The sequence below is a fragment of the Mauremys reevesii genome, linkage group 19, assembly GCF_016161935.1.
Source record: "Mauremys reevesii isolate NIE-2019 linkage group 19, ASM1616193v1, whole genome shotgun sequence".
Lineage (NCBI taxonomy): Eukaryota > Metazoa > Chordata > Testudines > Geoemydidae > Mauremys > Mauremys reevesii.
In genome coordinates this window covers 10,968,744-10,988,802 of record NC_052641.1, presented here as the reverse complement: position 1 = coordinate 10,988,802, position 20,059 = coordinate 10,968,744, and the positions used below count along the sequence as shown (strand labels likewise).

The 20,059-nt window shown below is 53.4% G+C and overlaps 1 protein-coding gene across 5 annotated transcripts in view; it reads right to left on the bottom strand.

Moving 5' to 3' along the window:
- The window catches only part of LOC120386604 (CMP-N-acetylneuraminate-beta-galactosamide-alpha-2,3-sialyltransferase 4-like), a 96,572-nt gene that overhangs the window by 8,672 nt on the left and 67,841 nt on the right, over positions 1 to 20,059 (bottom strand). For 3 of the 5 annotated variants that reach the window (XM_039506023.1, XM_039506025.1, XM_039506024.1), the window contains exons 3-5: positions 6,151 to 6,274; positions 1,046 to 1,103; positions 557 to 613 (exon numbers count right to left, since the gene is read on the bottom strand). In XM_039506023.1, coding sequence (XP_039361957.1) covers positions 557 to 613; positions 1,046 to 1,103; positions 6,151 to 6,250 — 215 coding nt within the window. In that variant the 5' untranslated portion in view covers positions 6,251 to 6,274. Of the gene's footprint in view, positions 1 to 556; positions 614 to 1,045; positions 1,104 to 6,150; positions 6,275 to 18,834; positions 18,856 to 19,003; positions 19,098 to 20,059 lie in introns of those variants that run through there. The other 2 variants (XM_039506026.1, XM_039506027.1) reach the window with 2 other exon arrangements.

Here is a 20,059-nt window from a genome sequence, read left to right as displayed (position 1 = left end):
TCTGATTTTGTCAGCAAGTCGTTTTCAAATGAGGTGAAACTTGGGGGTACGCGAGACAAATCACACTCCTGGAAGGGGGACAGTCGTCTGGAAAGGCGGAGAGCCACTGACCTAGTGAACTCGGATGCTTCTGTGCTTGCCCAAGCACTTCTAGAAAAGGAACCACGTCCCTCCCTGTTAGCCCTGGCTGGTTCCGCCCCACGTCTCAGCCCAGCCTGCGATGGTGAAATCCCCTCTGAGGCCCCGCACTCCACTTCCCCAATTTATTCCCCTTGCCTTGACCTGTCAACGTCTTGGAAATGCTGAGTCATCTTTCAATTTCTCGGCTCCGGGGCGGAGGTGAGGTCTGCTTTTCCTCTCCTGGTTCCTCAGCGTGTCTCACCTCTGCTTGTTCACAGCGGTACCAGCACTCGACATGGACTAAGCCACATCTCCCTTCCTGTCTGCTGGATTCCCCACACACTGGGGACTGCCCTGCCCCTCCACATACACTGAGCAGAGCGTCAAACTCTCCCTCGCCAACATCCCCAGGACAAATCAAAAGCAACTAACAAACCTGCCAAGAATGGGCTTTCTCCATGCAAAGCGCTTCCTGCAAATGTTGATGTCCTTCCTGTGAAAGAGACACGGCTCATTTATTCACAGTCCTTCTGACTGCCTCCACCCCCTCTCTAGCCCATCATGAGACTGCTCCAGAACTATCCATTAGCACACCCCTCTGGCTCCTTCTCCACGACCTGCCAGGGATCCCACACTATGGGAAGCTTTTAGGTTTAGAATCGAGTCCTTCCATGATTTTTTCCCCCTGCTACTTTTCTCTTCCTTTCCTCTCCTTCCACCCCATTCTCCCTGCCACCCAATTCAGACCATCTCCTCGCCAGGTGGAACACGGCTCTCCCAAACTCCCTAGGGTTCCCCACGCCCCACAGCAAGCGGTCTCCATTGTCCCAGTACAGAAAGGTCTGAGCTATAGGTGAAGTGTGTTTCTGGCTACTAATGAACCTAATGTCACGCAGATCGGGCCGGGGGAAGCAGGGTGACTTACTCAAAGGGAACGTCAGGCATCATCCTCCAGCAGTACTGGACAACTTGCACACTGAGCACTGTCGAAGGAAACGGACACAAGACAGACACGTTGAAACAGGGAAGCAATGGTCTCAGCCTAGCAGCAGCACCACAGGTGGGCCCACCTGCCCCCCGGCCCCTGAAACGCACATCGGACTGGTGTGAGTTTCAACCACGTATGGCTGAAGACCTGCAGATCCTGTTCCAGAGCAGGGGAGCCCCCGAGTGGCTAGATCAGAACCAGTCCCTCACCGGCCAGGACTTTCTGTTAATAATCCTTCATATTTCTACAGCAACGTCCACCCCAGGCCCTCCCTGCACTTTGCAAACATTACGACTCGCAGAAGCCCCGTAGGGTGGGTATTATTCCCCCATCTGTAAAATGGCAACATAGCAGCGCAGAGAGGTGAAGTGACTTGTCAAAGCCCTTCACTGAGTTAGCAGCAGAGCTAGAAAGAAGATGACTTGTGAGCCCTGACTCCCAGCACTCTGCTTTAAGCCACAGACTCCCTTCCGGGGCCAGGAATAGAACCCCCGAGTGCAGAGTCTCAGCCCCCTCCCCACCTAACCACTGGGCCCTATAGAGAGCTGCATGGTTACATCGCAACCCTGAGTGCGCCCTCTGCTGGGCACCGCTGGCAAGGCCTTCATTTACGCCGAGCCCAGCTCTCGCTCATTGTCTCTTCAAGGGCCTTGTACCTGCACAGATTAGGGGATGCAGAGAGCAGGCTCCTTCCAACCTCTCATGTTTCTATTACAGGGATTCATTGGTTCCCCCACAGCACATCCACCAGCCAGACCTGGAAAGAACCCAAACACCCGCAACCCCAATCATGCCCCCAAAATGCGGGTGCAAAACAGAGGAGCGCAGAACAGAGAAAAAAATCTTTTTGTTCTTTGTACAGCACCTAGCACAGTGAGGCTCTGGTCCATCCCTGGGGCCCCTGGTTGCTATGGTAATGCAAATAATAAATAATAATATTCCACCTGCTTGCAAACCAGTGTCCCTGCCTGGGAAAACCACGGGCCCAGACCATCCCTACATTCCTTGTGCACCACTGAAATCAGTAAGAGTTTGGCGGGAGAAAGACAGACAGGATTAGCCCCTGTATATAGATGGGTAGGAAAGACATTAACACCAAAAGAACGTTAGACAGGTTGTCTCCTTTGCGTTGCCTTTCTTCCTGGAGCTCCACTCCACGTGGGCAGTAAAACTCAGGCATTTCGTACGTTTACTGCAGCAGTGCCCAGGAATCAGCCAAGATGGGGGACTCCACTGCGCTAGGTGCTGTACGAACACAGAATGATAACACAGCCGTCCCTTCTCTGTGCTTCCGAGATGCACGAAGCTGCAGATAGAGGGGAAAGCAGCCAGTCCGCCCCCTCAAAGGGCAGGATACAGGCTCAGGTGTGAGGAGTATCTGATACTGCACTGGAGCATGGCCAGAAATAAGGAGACAAGGAGACCCTGAAGAGTTGGGTGTAGAGACAGGGATTGGGGGGGGGCGGGGAATTCCCCTCATTTCATCCCGTCTCCTCCATTCCATTAAAGGTATCAGTGCAAGCACTAGCACTTGTTCACACACCAGCTGGGGAGGGGAATCAAGCCTCCCCGTTATCTCCCATCCATCAGCAGGAAAGGAGGGGGCACATCCTCTAAGTAGGAAGGATGGGGGAGCAGAAGAGGTGAGGGAGGGCAGCCACAGGGGGGATCCAATGAAGGGGGACAGACACTGCTGTCCCGGCCCCCTCAACACAGCCGTTCCCAGCCCCATCGGAAGGCAAGGGGCAGGCACAACCTCACATCACCCTCTGTCCAGCCCTGGGTGGAGAAGGGGAAATTGTGTGTAATATTTTTATGGACAGTGCGTGTGACTCAGTTTACCTACTGAGTATAAAGGGGGAGCGGGGCATAGCTGGATATCACAAAGGCAAGAGGCCTGTCCGGGCTGGAACCAGATACGTCCAGCTGGAATCCACCCATATGCGTGGAAGGTCCTGCAGAGGCAGAGGCATCTTCAGCCACCGAAAATTCCCTTTGCACGCCTGGCAGCCCGCGAGAGGGCGCACAGCATGGCTGCGGCTGGACACAAAGGAGCGAGGTGTCTTAAGGCTGCTGCTGTAAAGACAGAGACACTGGGCCAGCGAGAGGGCGAGCGAGCCGAGACGGATTCTAGGAGAGCATGGAACATGGTGTACAGGCAGAAGCAGCTGTCCCACGCCGCCATAGGCTTGGCTTCCCCATGCTTGTTAACCTGAGCATGCTCTGATGCTGTATTCCAGCTGGCTAATCAATGCCACCTTGTGAAAAGGCTGCACTGCCTCCCTGAGAATACCCTCTGGGTGCATGGCTCCCTGAAGGGGTAGCAGTCTCTGCAGGGGTCTGAACTCATTTGGACTCGCTGTAGAAATGAGAACCAAAGGGCCGCTCAGGTTCAGGTCCCCGGGACCACGTGGCTCCCCATTGTAAAAAGCTGAGCCTAGGGCCTGGCAAACATGAATTGTGCTCCCAAAGGAACCTAAGGAATGTGGGAGAGCGGGACACTGAGTAGCAGTGTCTCCCAGGTGCCTGCCAGCCCCAAATACTCCACCTCTGCCTCCAGAGTAAGCTCCAGAGCAGGTGAGATCTAATGGAGAAAGCTGCACCCAGCCAGGATATCAACCTGCAGTGGAGCTGGCTGCTTCTCGCCTTCTGTTGGAGCCCATGGTTCTCTTGTTAGCTCAGCACTGCCACAGAGCCTGCAGTTACCAAGAGACGTGTCCTCCCCAGCAGAACGCCCCTGCCCCCATCAAGCCAGGCCTAGGGGAACTGAGCAGCACAGGGATAGATGTCAGGGAAAAGGCCTAGCAAACACGGTCACAGGCCTTGCTGTTCGATCGTGGTGGCCAAGAGTCGGTTGCATTTGTGAGAGTGGGTAGCAAAGACACTAAGGCCATCTCCGGAGGATGTCGCCGGGGGCTGTTGTTACATCAGCTCAGCAGGAGCAAATGGCCCAGCGCAGGTGTTCCCAGGCTGACGAAGCTAATTTGGAGTGTTTGGTACCGAGCTTTAGACACCCAGGGCCTGGTTTCAGGAAGAGCGGCTGAAGTGCATTGGGGAGACAGCAGGACATCACAGAGACACTCAGCTACCACAGTGATGAGCAAGAAGCCAGAACAGAGCATGGGCTCGGTGCTCCTAAAACTCAGGCTCTGGGGTGGGCGGGTGTGTATATATAACGATGGGCACCAAAACCCGCAGGCCATTTGGGGAGAACTTGTCTATAAGGCTGCATGTGTGTCACAGCCATGACTTCCACGTGGGAAATCCACATGAAATCCTGGTTCCGTTGAAGTCAATGGGAGTTTTGCCATTGATTTCAGTGAGGCCACGATTTCACCCATGGCTTTCACAGATCTTGAGTGTAAAAACATCGAGATCTTTGACAACCCAGCCAGCCTTCTGCTGAGCAAAATTCCTCCAGGAATCTTTACAAAGCTGGCTGTAAATCATCTGCAAATGAGTCAAGTGGTATATGGATTTTCAGATTTTTTAAAAAAAAACCCTATTTATTAAGCACAATTTTGATTGTAAAACAAAAGATTTTAATTTGACTTTTCTCATAATGCCCCATATCAAACAACACAACAGTCATCAAACTACTGAGCACCAGGAGGACTTCTTTCAAACTGAAGGTCTAATGGATGCATTTTTAGCCCGGAAGCTGCAATGATTTTCCCAAGACAAACAACCAGCCTTTCTAGTGAAAAGAGGACTGCCTTACTTTGCAGAAGGGGTTCACAAGCACTGGTCCTCCTGGTGGATTTCACTGGACCACCCACCGATCCACGAGGGTGACCAGATAGCCTGATTTTATATGGACAGTCACAATATTCGGGGCTTTGTCTTACGTAGCCACCTACTATCCCCCACCCCATCCTGATTTTTCACACTTGCTGTCTGGTCACCCTACTTGCACCCACACACGTACACATTCTAACTCTAAACCTGCAGAAAGCTCCTCATGAATACAGGGGTCTACTGAACAGAGATCATGCTACTGCACGGCCTATGCTGCTGTTTTCAGGTACTTACAATTTTGAAAAAGTTACAACTTGGAGTGAAATTATCCATAGTCTTTCACAGCACAAAGGTAACATTTTGGGAGGAGAATACAGTGAAATTCCACGATTGTTTTGAGCGAAGTGTGGGAAACAATACAGAAGATTTTCACATTTAAAAAAAAAAAATCAGAAGCCCTTCTTCCCCACCGCACGGGCAAATACAGCTCCAGTGACTCAATTTTCTAAAAAATAACCTAGATCTGAGAATATACACAGTCCTGCCCAAGAACTGCAGCTTTACCAGGTTCAGTGCTTACAACTGGGAGTAGTTCCACTGAGGAAAGCATCATTGCTCGCAGTAGTAAATGCTAGGAAGTCTTCGCAAGATGGGGTGCTTGGTTTGGAAAAGCACGACCGGCTGAGAAATATGCAGGCGCAAACTTGACTAGCAGCACGTTAGGGCCACATGGCTGAGACCTGACTCCCCCCGGGAGCACTCACCCACGCAAGTGTCCCCCTGAAGTCAAAGGATTCATGGGAGTAAATGTTCCCCACTGTGCGTACGGACTGCGGACTCCAGCCCTTGGCTCGGACCATGGCAAAGGGCTGGTGCACACTGCACCATTCTCCATCCCGTCCGACATCTTTGGGCCTGATTCTCCACATACTCATTCCCATCACGCTGCTGTAAACCCGGTGTGAGCCAGAGGAGCCTCAGGCCTGTTCTGCTTCGCCAGGAGTAGAGGTGGTTCCACAGATCTCACAGACATCAAACTTTCTGAAGCTATTTAGCTCTGCAGGTAGCTGATCTATGTAACCACATTTCCTGTTACCACCACCATGCTCCACCCACCCTCGTCCCTTCTACCCCCTTTGCCACACTCAGCTGTTGGGTCCTGTCTATTTAAAGTGCAAGCTCTTCAGGGCACGGGCTGTCTCTCACTATATAGTGCCCAGCACGGTGGGGCTTTGATCCTGGTGACCACACGCAAATAACAAGTGGGGCGGGGAGACGGGATGGCAGGACTCAAGCTCTCTTACCCACACTCAGCAGAAGCATCAGCACTTTCCACAGCTTCTTGAGAATGACAAAGGCGAATCTGCACTGAGATTTGGAGCACACGAGTCCCTCAAGATTCATATCGGCGGCTCCCGCGTTCCCGGCCTGCAAAGAAAACCAACAGAGGTGACCCATCAATTCATCAATCAAAAGGACTGGTGAACCGAGACATTAGACTCTGCACAGAACGATAGGCAGGGGTCCTTCTCAAGCGCCCGTGGGACAGCTGCCTGCGTTTGCCCTGGCTACACTGACCCGGCATTCCGGGTAATGTCTAGCAATCGAGTCTCTGGGACACGCCTCACTCTGCTTCAGCCCCTGCTGAGATTCCCCAAGTAAATGGAAGAAAGGCCGTGTCGAAAGACTCATCCACCTCCCTTTTGCTTTGGGCTGTTCCATGCACGCCGGGCATGGGGCGGGTGGATTGGAAGGGGATGTTGTTTTTAAGTTACCCTAAAACGACACAGTGAAAGGGGACGTCACCAACAGGAGTAACCTAACCGCTGCCAAGAGGTGAATTTTTCTCCCCATGGCCCCGAAGCTTGCTCCGCCGATGATGATAATACTTCCCTCCCAAGAGCAGAGGGCATGGCGCCTTTGCCTGCAACGCAAGGCAGTTCTGTGAGCAATCCCAGCAAGCCGCAGAGTTTGCAGCGTTTAGGCCTCTGAGCTTGACTGACAGCCTTAATTATACAGGGCCAGCGATGCGGCTGGAGCAGACACGCGCGAGCTCAGGCCGGGAAAGCCGCAATGAGGCACTCCCTCTCTTCAAGGGACGGCGCAGGAAGGAAGAGCTCCGCTTCCTCCATCTGATGGCCATCACCTAATTAGCCCCGTTGAGCAGGTGATACAAACTCAAGCACAGCAGGAGAAAGCGGCAGCTTGTAACTGACGGTGCCTTAAATTCATCCCCCTTCTCGGCGGCTGGAACCGGGCCTCGCGAGGCTGATTTTCTGGGGCAAAACCAGCTCTTTGGGGCATCCGTCCGGTCCAGGTGCAGGGGGGCGTTTGCTTCGGAAGGCGTCAGTGAGAGGTAATCGTTTCAAAGAAGGAAGGTTAAGTGCCTCCTTGCCAGGAGTCTGAGATGCCTCACGTGAAGGGGATGGGCAAACAGCCCCCAGCAAACTGATCTGAATTGTGCTCCTGCAGCTCAGCTCTGGTTAAGGGCCGCTCAGAACTGACTGAGCATCTGTGTTTCTTTATCGGTCAGTCACAGGTCAAAAGTTGCTCATTTAAAAAAAAAATAAGGGGGGGAGAGGGAGAAATCAACCAACCAAACTGGGATCTTCCCTTCTCCTGGATCACCACCAGGGGCTGGAGACCAGACTGCGCATCACTGCCCTCAAATTAAGCCCCCGATGACACCTGTGCAGTGCCATCACCTGCATGGGGGGTGCAGACATATAACTGACATGGCCTTAGTACCCAGGTCTGTCGTCACGGCACGGGCTGGACTAATCTCCGTCTCACTCGCCTGCAGCTGTGCGCGTTCTGCAGGGCGAAGCGGAGTGAAGAGCTGACGAAAGGTACCTGTCTGTCACTACAGTCAGCAGGCATAACGCTGAGTACGGCGATTCCTCTCGCCCTTCCCTCTCTCACGCCCCCTCTCAGGGCAGCCTGGCTGCGCAGATCCTGCCTGGCAGCAGTGCCCTGACTCTCCCCAGCCCAGAACTATCTGGGGGGACTCTGACCCTGCGGAACCTCCCTGCTGGGTGCCGGGTGCCACTACGGTCCACAGCTTATGCGCCAGGAGCCTGTCCGGTACTAAGGCAAACCGGATGTGGCTTTGCCCTGTATCAGACCGGGGACACCCTACTGAATAGTGCGCCACTCTGCCGGCGTGATCTTGCACATACTGTTCGTGCGAGGTCACGCTGGTGGGGACAGGGCGGGGAGCTCTTCAAAACGGCATCCTGCACGGCACGCACCGTGTGTGCGAGATCACACCAAGGGGAAGGGGGGGGGTCACGCCGGCAGGGGCGGCCTCCCACCGTTCCTGAAGTACCGGAACGGCCGGTATGCCAGGTACTTGGGAGTGGCCACCCTGCCTCCACCAGTGCCAGAGCATCCATACTGCTCCTTTAGCACACTAGCTCGAGCCCTGCTAGTGCGAGTCTGTCTCCCTAGGCTTGCTCCCAGCTGCCGTGTAGACACACCCTACGTGAGCCCGTCTGAGATCCGCTGGAGCCCGGCCCTCTCCTTCCTCCCTGCAGGGACAGAAAGAGGGGATGCATTCACTGGGGGAAGGCATCTAGTTTCCTGCCTATGCTGGCCTAAAGGGGCCCCCCTCCCCAGTCCCGTGCAGAGGGCTGTGGTTTTGGGGTCCTGGTCACTCTCGGGGGAAGAGAGCTGCTGGGGTTTTCAACTCCTTCCCCTGGGTCAGCTCCTCTCCCCTGTTCTGCCGGATGGGTTCTTCCCACGGCAACCAGCCTGGCAACTGGGGAGAGGGAGGGGGGTGCCCACTGGGTGCTCCTGGCAATGTGGCCGAGGCTGATTGAAGATGGTCTGCCACGTGCGTGGGGGGGAAGGGCAGTGACTTGCCCACCCTTCCTTATTCACTCTACATATTCCCCCTTTAGAAGGAATAAATATAATCATTACGGTACAGCCTAGGAGCCCGAGTCGTGGACCAAGGCCCCATGGCGCTAGGTGCTGTACAAATCCAGAACAAAGACAGCCCCTGCCCCAAGGAACTTACAGTCTAAGCACAGCTAGTGTAGCACCCTAATGATTCCTCTCCCTCCTGCTTGTTCAAACCCATCCAATCTCTGCCGGCCATTACGGTCCCATCGCCGCCTTGACCCTGCAAGGAGCTGCTTTCAGGATGCTCCCGCACCCCGCCGCACTCATGTGGAGCATCACTACCCCGTAAGGGGCTCTGCACAGGCACAGGGGACTGTGCTGCAGGGAGCTCCTTGCAAGATCGGGGTCTAGCTGCTTTCATCTTCCCTCAAGCCAATGCCATCACCCCCTCCCATCCGCCCCAGTCTGACCGGTTATGTTGCCATTCCGGTCAGGGGATACGTTCCCAGCAATGCCGTGCTCAGAGCAGAATACACCATTCCCCGCTCTCTGTAGAAAGGGGCCAGTGACTCAGTGCCTCAAAGCCTTATTGAGTTCTCTAGCAATACAATACGACAGCACACTCAGACCTCAGTCCCACACTCGGTGACTTCAACACATTAATGGCTCCACAGAACATGGAGGTCAGACAGGTCAAGAAGTCGCCTTTCCTGGCTTCAGAGAGATGCAGCCGAGCTTCATAGCTCTCAAGAAGCGAGGTGTTCAGCACAGGCTGCTTCCTAGTATGTAGTAAAACAGTATTAAAAAAAAAAAAAAAAGCAAGCTACCGCCTGTCTGGGGAAAAGTCTGTCTCTTTCTCCAGCGCTCCACCAGCAGGTGCTGGGCCCAGGTTTATTTTCATAAAGGCGTTTTCGTTTGTGTTTTGTTTGTTTTTTTCCTCCCTTTTAATTAACATATTTGTCACTGCAGCAGGAAATGTAAACTGTACAGCCGCCCAGATATATATTTAAAAAAGAGAGAGAAATAATTTAGCAAAAGCAATTATCTTCAAGCATACACAGAAGGCACCTCCCGCCCTCACCCCAGAAACCACCACAAACAAAAACAAAAAGACTGTCCCTTTAAAAAAAACAAAACTTTTTTTTTTTTTAATTCCATGTATATGGATTGAGGACCAAATTTTGCAGAGCTCAGCTGTTCCCATTTAGGCATCAAAAAAGTGGCCCTTTTTTCCTCACGAGCCCAGAGGGTGCTGGGTGCCCAGTAAAGCTGGACATTTTTCAGGAGAAACACTTTTTTGGCAAACAATGCAGAGTTGGCGACACCACAACATTTTGCAAATTCGTATCAGTTCCACCAAATTATTCAGGGAGGGGAAAAAATTCCCACCCCCTCCAAAAAAAAGTTGAAATGTTTTGAATTTTTGGTTCCCTTTTTGTTTTGCTATTTCTTTCAATTTTGTTTAAAAAATTCAGAAACATTTCTTTTTTAAAAAAAACTCAAAATCTAAATGAACTTTTTCGTTCAACCGGAATTTTTATCCCCACATTTTTTTTTGGAATTGCTGGTGAAATTAAAAGTTTGTGAGTCACCCAGTTCTAGTACTGGACGCTGTAGAAAACCTGGCCCAGGTTTAAGTGGCTCAATGGGAGCCGAGCTCTCTTAAAAATCTGGTTCTAATTGTGGGTGTCGAGCCCTTGCAAACCTGGCCCTAAGCACAGAGCAGCGAAATCAGCCTGAAAGAACAGTCGTCGGGTGTTCCTTATTTAGAAAGGTCCTTATTCCTTAAACTGGACATTTGGCCCACTGAAATCGATGGGAGCCTCTGCACTGACAGTGGGGTTTGGATTGGGCCTTCTCTCTAACCATTAGGCTCAAGCTGTCTAGGTTTCCCTTGGAATGCACATTTTCTCAGAAACAAGGGTCTCTGACACGCTGTTCGCACTGCAGGCACCCAAAGATGCTTTCAACTTTTCCGAATTATTCTTGGTTTGCATCGCAACAGAGCCCAGAGGTCCCACTCAGACTGGAGGCTCGGTTGTGCCCGGTGCTGCACACACACACACACACACACAGAGGAAGGCACGGTCCCTGCCTCGATGAGCTTGCCGTCCTGATGGGAGTTGGTACGTCTCCACAGCTGTATTGCAGAGGTCTGCTGTGCTGAACAAAAAGGAGACAAACTGGCCAGAGTCTGGCAGAATATGTCACTCAATTTCAGCCAAGGGTCAGGACATGAGGGCCATCGGCCTCAGGGGCAAGCAGAAGCATGGGCCCCCAAATAATCACAGGGGGCACAGAGCTCCTCCGGTCCCAGGGCAGTGGCAAGCGCTGACAACTCCTCCAGCCCCAAGCCAGGGCAGGGAGAGAGGGAGAGCTCCCCTGGCCACAGGGCTGCGGCCGGGGCCCAGAACTTTTCCAGGCCCAGCTCTCTCTCTCTCTCCCCCCGCCGCAGCCCCGGGGCTGGAGGTGCTCTGTGACCCCGCCACAGCCAAGTTCTTGTGGATATATGTATTCAGATGGCTCCACAGCACGTGGATTTTCATTGAAATGGTGAGCGTACTGCTGTTTATTTCTATGCAAATGATGTACGTGTGGATATGGTTTAATGTGTATAATATGCATGTGTTTAACGTGCCCCTCCAAAGCAGTCAAATTTGAATTCCTGCACACGCCCCGATCGGCCCCGTATCCTACTGGTACAGGGGAGGATGGAGCCAGAGAGAACGGCCTTCTCTCTAAAGCATGGGCCCCCGCCAGTCCCCCAAGCGTTTACCTTCTCGCCACTGGGTTGCTGCAATGCGGTGCAGCTCTCCCTGCAGCCCCTCGAGCATTTCGGCGAGTGCGGCACATGACGGCCAGGCTAGCTATTGGCACAGTTCATACAGAGCCCGTTACCCCTCTCTTCTTGCAGCACAGTGGCCCCCAGTTCAGGTCCAGGTGCGAGACAAAGTGTCTTCACGGGCCTTCGTGGTCCTGTCCGGACGCCTGCGTCTCCTCATGGGCCAGCCCAGCAGCTCAGATCACATTGACGGCTCTAGACTAGTGTGTCTCCGGACCACAGAGCTCTTTGTGGAAGGCTCCCAGCGCTGGAATGCAGCTGTCGCCCCACACAGGGCTTGAGCGACTCGCCCATCGCAGCCCGTGGCAAGCCTCTGTGCTGTCCCCGGCACACAACTGCCTCATCGCCAGCCCTTTGGAGAGTATTCTCTGTCTTCCCTGGCTGCATTCGGTGGCAACGCGGTCTCCAGGTTAAAGTTGGGCAACTGATTTAAGGAGGTGCCTACATAGTCCCTGTTTCCTGAGTATCTGAGCGCGTCGTAAGACTGCTCAGAACACCACTGCCAGAGAGGGCCGGGCTGTTATCCCCATCTCACCGAGGGGGCACTGAGGCACAACGTGACTTGCCCAAGGTCACACATGAAGCCCATGGCAGAGCAGAGAACTGGACCGGGATCTCTGAAGTCCCAGACTCATGCCCTAACCCCTGGACCAGCCTTCCTCTCCTGGAATGGAAATCAGAGCTCCTGGCTTCTATTCCTCCCTCTGCTCTCACCCGATCTAACCCTGGGCAAATCACCGTCCCACTCTGTGCCTCGGTTTCCCCATCCGCAAAACGGCCATAACAATGATATCCTGCCTAGCTCAACTAAGGGCTGGAAACTTACTTTGAGATCCCCGGGGGCGAGGTGCTGTTCTGATTCACCGCCAGCCTATCAAAAATCCCAGGGCCTGAGGTTGTGTGCTGCTCTCCAGTGTCATGCTGGAGAAAGAGCGAAACAAATCGGTATGGTCTTCTAGCAGTAACTGAGTAGGTGAGGTACACGGGGATTTTTTTACACCAGCTATTGCATCCTTGCAAGAATAGGCTAGTAAATGATGACACATCCAGTCTGACTCCACTCCTCTAGCCTCCACCGCCCCCCACCCCAGCCATCTCTCGCTGCACACAGATAGAAAAATCAACTTCTCGAAAGATTGTCCCTCACATTTCAGCACAGCAGGACAAGCAGAAAACAAATTAAAACCATTCCAATAAGCATCAAAACCATCCACCGCTGGGGCAGGGGATGGAGGAGACATACCAGCATCACTTTGGTTTAAAAAAAAAATCTATTTATATTAAAATAAACCAGCACAAAAGAAGAGAGAGAAAAATCAATCAACTGCATTTAACAACAAACACACAGCGCTGCATGCCGCAAGGCGGAACGCAGCTGAGGAGGAGGACACCTGAAAAATGCAACAATTCTCTCCCTCCACCTCTCTACGGGCCTGGTTACGCTGCAAGCAGAGGTGGGGCTGACATACCCGAGCTGGTTTATACCTGAGCTGAGACATAATTCAACTTCCTCTTGCAATTCCAAAGCTGTTTTCCTCTCCTGGAGGAGAGAGAATGGACCTGTCTCCACGTACCAACCCCTCTGAGAACCTGCCAGGGATCCCTGGCAATGCTGCATCCGCCCACTCACACACCTTCCATGAACATCATCTTCCCACACCCGATGCTAATACACACACCCGCTCAGCCTGCGAAAAGATGTCTGGCACAACTAGGCACATGTGGCATGGACCCATGCACACGCACACACTCCCCGTCAGTGAAAATATTCCTCCACCGCTAGCCTTGATGCACACACCCGTTCCGCCCGTGAAAAGAAGCCTGGCCCATCCGGGCATAGCCGCACCAATGTACCCACACGCGTCGCTGCGAAAATACACCCTGCACAGCAGGCACTGATGCAGAGCAGGGCGGGCAGCGCAAAAGGACCCGTGGCTCTGTCCTCACTGCAAGGCCACCTTCACCTCTGTGCCACCCCACCCACCCACGCTTTCCCCTGGGAACTCAGCTGGCCCCAGGGAGTTGCAGCAGCTTTTTGCCTCCTGCCAAGGGTTAAGAAGCTTGATCCTGCCAGACAAATGGGCTGCAGAGACACCCCGAGCCCTTCCGTGGCCCTGCAGTGCCATCGTGTGGCCGTAGCACGCACACCACAGCAAGCTTCAGGCTCAGCGGAGTGAAGGAGCGAAGAAGGAATCAACCACTGTAAGAACCTTCCAGGTTTCTGCTTCCCCAGGTCCCTAGTCTCCTGGAGTTTGACTGTAGCACGGGGCTTCCCTGATCCCACCTGGCAGTCATCCCCCTCCCCCCGAGGCAGCCAAATGCAGCCCAGAGAGTCCTACCATCTGGGCCCCAGAGATGTCAGGTCCCAGCCGACGATGCTCCATTTGGAGCAGAGAAGTCTGGCTGCCTCGTGTGCTGGGGGCTTGTCATCTCTATGGCTGGATGAGGGGGACTGCAAGCTTGGATGCACGTCCCATGCGCTGGGCAATTGGCCAGCACGGCCTTGCTTCTCTCAGCACAGTCTAGGTGACCCTGCCTTAAAAGGAGGCAGCTGCTAACTATGAGATGCTGGGTGTCCCTGAGATGGCCCAGGAGCGCAGCTCTGGGGAACTTCTAGCAGCAATCGGCAAAACCGCAGAGGGTTCAGCTTAGGGATTGCAGGTGCTTCAGCAAAGGTTTAGCGAAGCCTCTTTCTTGTGTGAAGTGGGCCAGACACCTTCCGATTTTGATATCCTGCCCAATTTTGCTGCATCCCAAAGGCTCCGGTTTGAAGAAAGCCTGATCTGGCTCCTGACCTCTCTGCCCTGGTGGGAAATTCCACTCCACTCGAGTCTGCCAACTGGTCTCGCTTGCTTTTAGTCCAAGGCCCAGTAGCCCTGGGAACCAGCAGACCATTCATGCTATTCCCAAAACAGCTGAAAATCTCACCTGGAGTTTGCACTACAGCCTGGTCTGTGACCCACAAACCCACCCATACAGCCACCAGCTGACAGTTCACTCATGCTGTCGCTCCGTCATTGCCGCACATAATGAATTCATCACCGCAATGCATTCCCGCCTCTGCTCTGCCTTGACTGGGGGGTTATCCTTTCACTGTCGGCACTGCAGGTCTTTAAGCTGCTGTGTGGGTGACAATATAAAAAACTGAGCAGAGCTGCACAAGGCAGAGGAGGTGGAAGAGACAGGACATGCTCACCATCAGCAGAGATCGCTCTCACACCCAACTGAAGTGGAGCTCCAGAAATGGCCCTGAAACAAACAAGGGATTTCAATAGCCCAACGGGCTCTTTTCCCTACAATGAGCTGAATCAACTGGGACCTGACGTGGATGTTGGAGACACCGGATGGCTCATGGCAGATGTGTGATGAGATGTGAAATGGAGCCTCCAGATGAGATGAGCTTAGCACTGTCCTGCTTTGGCCAGGGTGGCTCGCTTGGTCAAGAGGCTGCCTACGGACCACAAGGACGTGAGTTTCAATAGGTACATTTCATAGACATGGCAGAGTGAGCTCTTCATAAGCAACCCAGGTGGGGTCTCTCTTACTGAAGGTGATTGGTCCTTTAAAAACCTTCAGGGACCCTGAGGCTTTGCCTGGAGTGGGATTCCGGGGCTAACCCAGGCTGCCCCAGGATTCCCTTATTACATTAAGGGTCCTTCTCTTAGCCACCAGCTCACAGCAGCCAAACTCCACCCAGGCTCAACATCTGGATCTACGAACAGATGTGTAATGAGCACAGTCCTCCCGCAAAGCCAGCCAGACCTTTCCTCCCACCCAGCAAAAAGGCAACTCCAGGAACAGAATCCCCCAGGAAAGAAACTGACGGGCAGAAACCGTATGGGGGGGGGGGCTCAAAAACGTCCTCCAAGTTTTGCCCTCATTTTGGGTTGGAAAGTTTGTTGCGATGGAAACTTCCCAACCAGCCCTTCTCTCATCTTAATAAGCCCTGATGCAGCACTGGCAGCTCCGCCACTCATGTCAGGGAGAGACGAGCCAGGGAGTTAAGTGAGTCTCCTGTGTTAATAACGGGCCCTGGGAGAAAGTGCTCATTAACAAGGCTAACAAGTGCCATTGCCGGGACCTTGACAGCACCCAGGGTGACAGCTGCAAAGTGCCCAGATGAGTGATGGCAGCAGCCACTTGCGCTCCCAGCACGGCCCCAGCTGGGTGAGACAGAGGGGCTGCCCGGGACAGTGCTGGGAGCCGGGAGGAGAGGAATGAATGTCCTCTCACAGGACGGCTCATGGCAGACAATGCTCAGACGGTGCCATTACCCAGCTCTCTGCATTTCCCTTTCCTCTCCTCTCCAAGCCTGCCCTCTATTAATCCTCCCCCCCAGCCTGCTGAGGCTCTGCAGGGTGTCTGGGGGGGGCAGCAAAGGAGCGAATGTCTCACCGTGCCAGGGCACAGCAGCCTTCTCCCTGGAGCCACCACACCTTGGCACCTCCATTAACCCACCCACTGCGCTAACAGGGGCCTAGCTCTCTCGGGGCGGCGATCACAGGGCACTAACACGACCCCTGCCCAAGCCCGGACCCCTCCCTTCTCGCGCTGACTCCGAGGAGCTGCGGTGGTGCAGTTATTCTGCAAAATCGGGAGCAAACCACCTCCCCATTGCACAGCCCCCTGCACAGCATCCCCTGAGACACGGCCCTGACTACCAATCCCCACTGGCCCTCCCGGTCTCACTCACTGCTCCCATGATACCTTCCAGGGCCCCAGGATTCAAGAGTTCCTCCAAGAACAAAACTCTGGGTGTACAGTGACTGCAGGATTGGGCCCCACGTGAACCCGGGAGAACAGGAGCAGGACTGCAGTGGGGAGAACATATGGTCCTGGAACCTACTAACCCACCCGTGCTGCAGACAGGGAGGGAGCTATTGTTACAGGAACCCAGTGTCCAACAATGGCACTCACCCCACAGGGCAGGAGGACTGTGAAGGATCCCCAGGTGCAAGGGGCCCTGTTGGACATGCAGACCCTCTGCCAGCCCAGCTCCATCTCCGTGCAGCCGTCCCCCCAGCCCGGCATGTAGCACGGCGATACTGATGCATGAGCAGAAGGGAATGTGCACGGGTGAGCTTAACAACTGGCCCTTGCCTCAGTGTCTCTCCCAGCACCCTGCCCTACACAGTCCATTCTCCTGCTGCAGCCCAGAGCTCTCCTGGAGCTGGCCACCAGGCACTGGGCAGCAGCACCTTCCCTGGGAGGGAGACAATGGGGCTGGATCTCTGCATTTCACCTGCAGGCAGCGACAAAACTCACTCTCCTGCCCTGCGAGCCAGCAAGATCCAACCACCCCCAATCAGAGGAGCAAGGGCAGGCTGCCAGCTGAGTTCTCCGCTCAGCTTCTGCCCAGGAACCATCTGGCAGCCTGGCCTCTTGCCTGGCAAAGCGCTACCTGGGGACACAGGAGTGTCTCCTCCTAACTCTTAGCACTCCCCCAGTCCCCACAATCACTCGCCCTGCCAGGAGCTCTGCTCTGGGTATTTTACTTAGGCTTGGAAGGCTCAGATTGCTAGAAGTAAACGTTGGTAAACGTCCATTTCACCGTATACACCAAACCCAGGAAAAACATATTTCCGTCAATAGCAGTCACAATGTATAGCTAGGCAAAGTCACAGACATGCTGCTTGGGATCTGATTGGAGTGTGATTTAAGGAGCTTTACTTCGTATATTTCGACATGGGATGTTGACAATTTGGGTTTCGACGGTTACGCTTTAATTTTTTGAATTTCAGGTGTCATTAATTAATTACTATCTGCCCCCCCCACACACACACACGTTGTCTGACCCTCCCCGCTAATTTCCCACAACTGTGAATATTTCAATGGAGAAAAACAGAAAAATATAATGGTTTAACCCCACCGTTTGGTGTAACTGTGAACATTTAAAAATCGATCAAAAATGCTTTAAAATGAGAATTGATATCATCCACTGAAATGGTCAAAAAATAAAACTCATGTTCTGCCAAGCCCAGTTTTCCTGTGTCCCAACCCACCCCCCAGGATTTGAGGGAAGGACGGGGACCAAGCCAACAGACAGGGCCAACATCCATCCAAAGGGAATTTGTTCTGCCACAGTTTACAAGGTCTGTTTAACCAGGACTTTAGCCCGAGGTAGGAATAGGTGGCGGCTTCTGGGTAGAGGAGAAACTGATCCTTAATGGACATGGGAGTAACCTTGGCTTATGGGCAGGCTCTGTCGCTAAGAAAGGCCACTCCACAACAGGCCTGCTCTGTTGTCTTGGGCTGATTACACGGTTTCGTCTCCTAAGGACTCCTCCTCCACTTCCCGTGCCATCAGACCACATCTCTGAGTTAACGGTGCCACGGGCCCGGCCGCGTGACTCTGCCATCCTGCAGCAATGAGAGGAAGCTTGGCCTAGGGGTTAGAGCACAGGGCGGGGAGCCAGGAGGCCAGGCTGCACTCCCACTCCACTGACCTACCATGCGAGCTTGGGAAGTTATTGTAACTGCTCTGTGCCTCCATTTCCCCCAGCTACCAGTACAGTCCCTTTGCATCCCCCAGATGGCTAGGGAAGGGTTTGGGCTGGGTGGGTTTCTCTGGCCTGTGCTGTGCAGGAGGTCAGACTAGATAATCATAAGGATTCCCTCCCCGCCCCTGACTCAAAATCTATGACTCGCTGTTGTTACTGCTGCTGATCTCGGCCCCCAAGGCCCATTGTGCCTCCCCCACTCCTGTTCCATCCTCATGGCTCAGCTTCTCAGACGGTGCCAGTCGCAGGACAGGAGCCTTTAGGTGCAAACATTTAAAGCCCTCTGAAGGCATCTCGCTGTTAGAAAGAACCAAGCAATCCCAGAGACGCTCCCCTATAGAGAAGCAAACATGGGCGCTGGGACAAATTTTATAGTGGAGGTGCTGAGAGCCACTAAACCCTGGATATAATGGAAACCGCTCCAAGCCAGGGGGGGCTGCGGCACCCCCCGCCACAGTAGTTCCAGCACCTTTGCAAGCAAATCACCCCTGCAGTACTCTACAGCCACGACACTGAGCGTACCACAGGCCCCGCTGCCCCTTGGGGGTCCCCCTCACCCTAGCCTGGCACCCCGGATGCTCGTCTGCAGCCTTGCACCGTGGCCAGCTTCTGACTCGGGTGCCGTTTACACCCATTGGGCAGCCAAGGATAAAACGTTATCGCCTGGCAGGGTGGCCTTTTCCTGGCATGACGTCAATGGCTCCGGGAGAGGAGAAGGGCCTTACTCAGGCAGCGTTTGGGCCTGTGGAGGCAGAACGCACAGCCGCAGAACTAGGCCAGAGGACCCGACGGCAACACACCTGCGGCTGCTGTTGCACGTGGACCCCACCTTGTCGTGCTGGCCGCTGCACACGCAACGCAGTGCCTGGCCCCAGGAACGCAGAGTCGAAACGCCCACCAGGCAATGTCCATCCCAAAAGACAGGGCACACCTGCCTGCCTGGCGCCACCCACGCCCTGAAGAGCATACCTGTGCGGTGCAGGGGCGACAAGTGCTCCAAGCCACCTACAAATTAGCCCAGCCACCAGCCACTGCCCTGCAACCTGCTTCCTCCTGGGCTGCTTCCTAGTGGAACAAGCGCAGCTGGGCCAAGTATGCAGCTAAACTTGGGATGGACAATGCCATCTACTGGCTAGCTGGCATCATTGCCTCATGAGGACAGACCTTCCAAAACCCATAATCTGACAGGGGAAGTGTTAATTTGCTATGGGAAGTGGTAGTAGCAGGGCTAGATAAGGATAGTCTTGTAGGTCAGGTGCTAGACAAGGGTGCAGGGTTCAATTCCTACCTCTACCAAAGATTTCCTGAGCTAGTAACTTTAATTTCCCCTGTTGTGAGGTTTCATTTGTGTGTGGAGATCTTTAAATGGGTCATGTCTTCCCTTTCCCCTGCCTTAACAGCACTGTTTAAATTGTCCTCCCAGACAATCTGCAGTGTTAAAACCCTCCTCATTGGGATTGCTAACTCCAAAGTGTTCAAAAATCAAGAGATTGACTTAAAATCATGACAGCTAAATGCAGGGGAGTGGGGGTTGTTTGCCTTCTGAGTACAATGGGCTCAGGCTTTTCTCTACAACCATAGGGGGCTAACTTCACTTTTCCTTTCAAATGAAAGCTGAGATTCAACTCCTCTGTTCACATGACTCCAGGAGCTAAAACTTTAAGGATAACACCAAATGGCATTGGCTCATGAAAAAATCACAAGAGTCAGCAGCACTGTCACATAGAGATGAATGGAGGGATTAAAAGGGCTGTTTGTTTCAGGCTGCATGTCTGCAGTGCACTGCTTTGGATTCAGCTGGCCAGGCACTCTTTGCAACCAGAAATTTAGGGCTGTTTTTTCATTATATTAGAACCGCCATGCAGTCATTTACACTAGAATGGGTCAGAAAATGGCTTCCTCCCATGGAAAATGTCAATCAAAAATCATTTTTGCCTACCCTTTTTACAGAGATTTTGACTTTTTTGGCAACATATTGAGTACCTATATATTTTAACTGAAAACCATAACATTCCAATTCAGAAA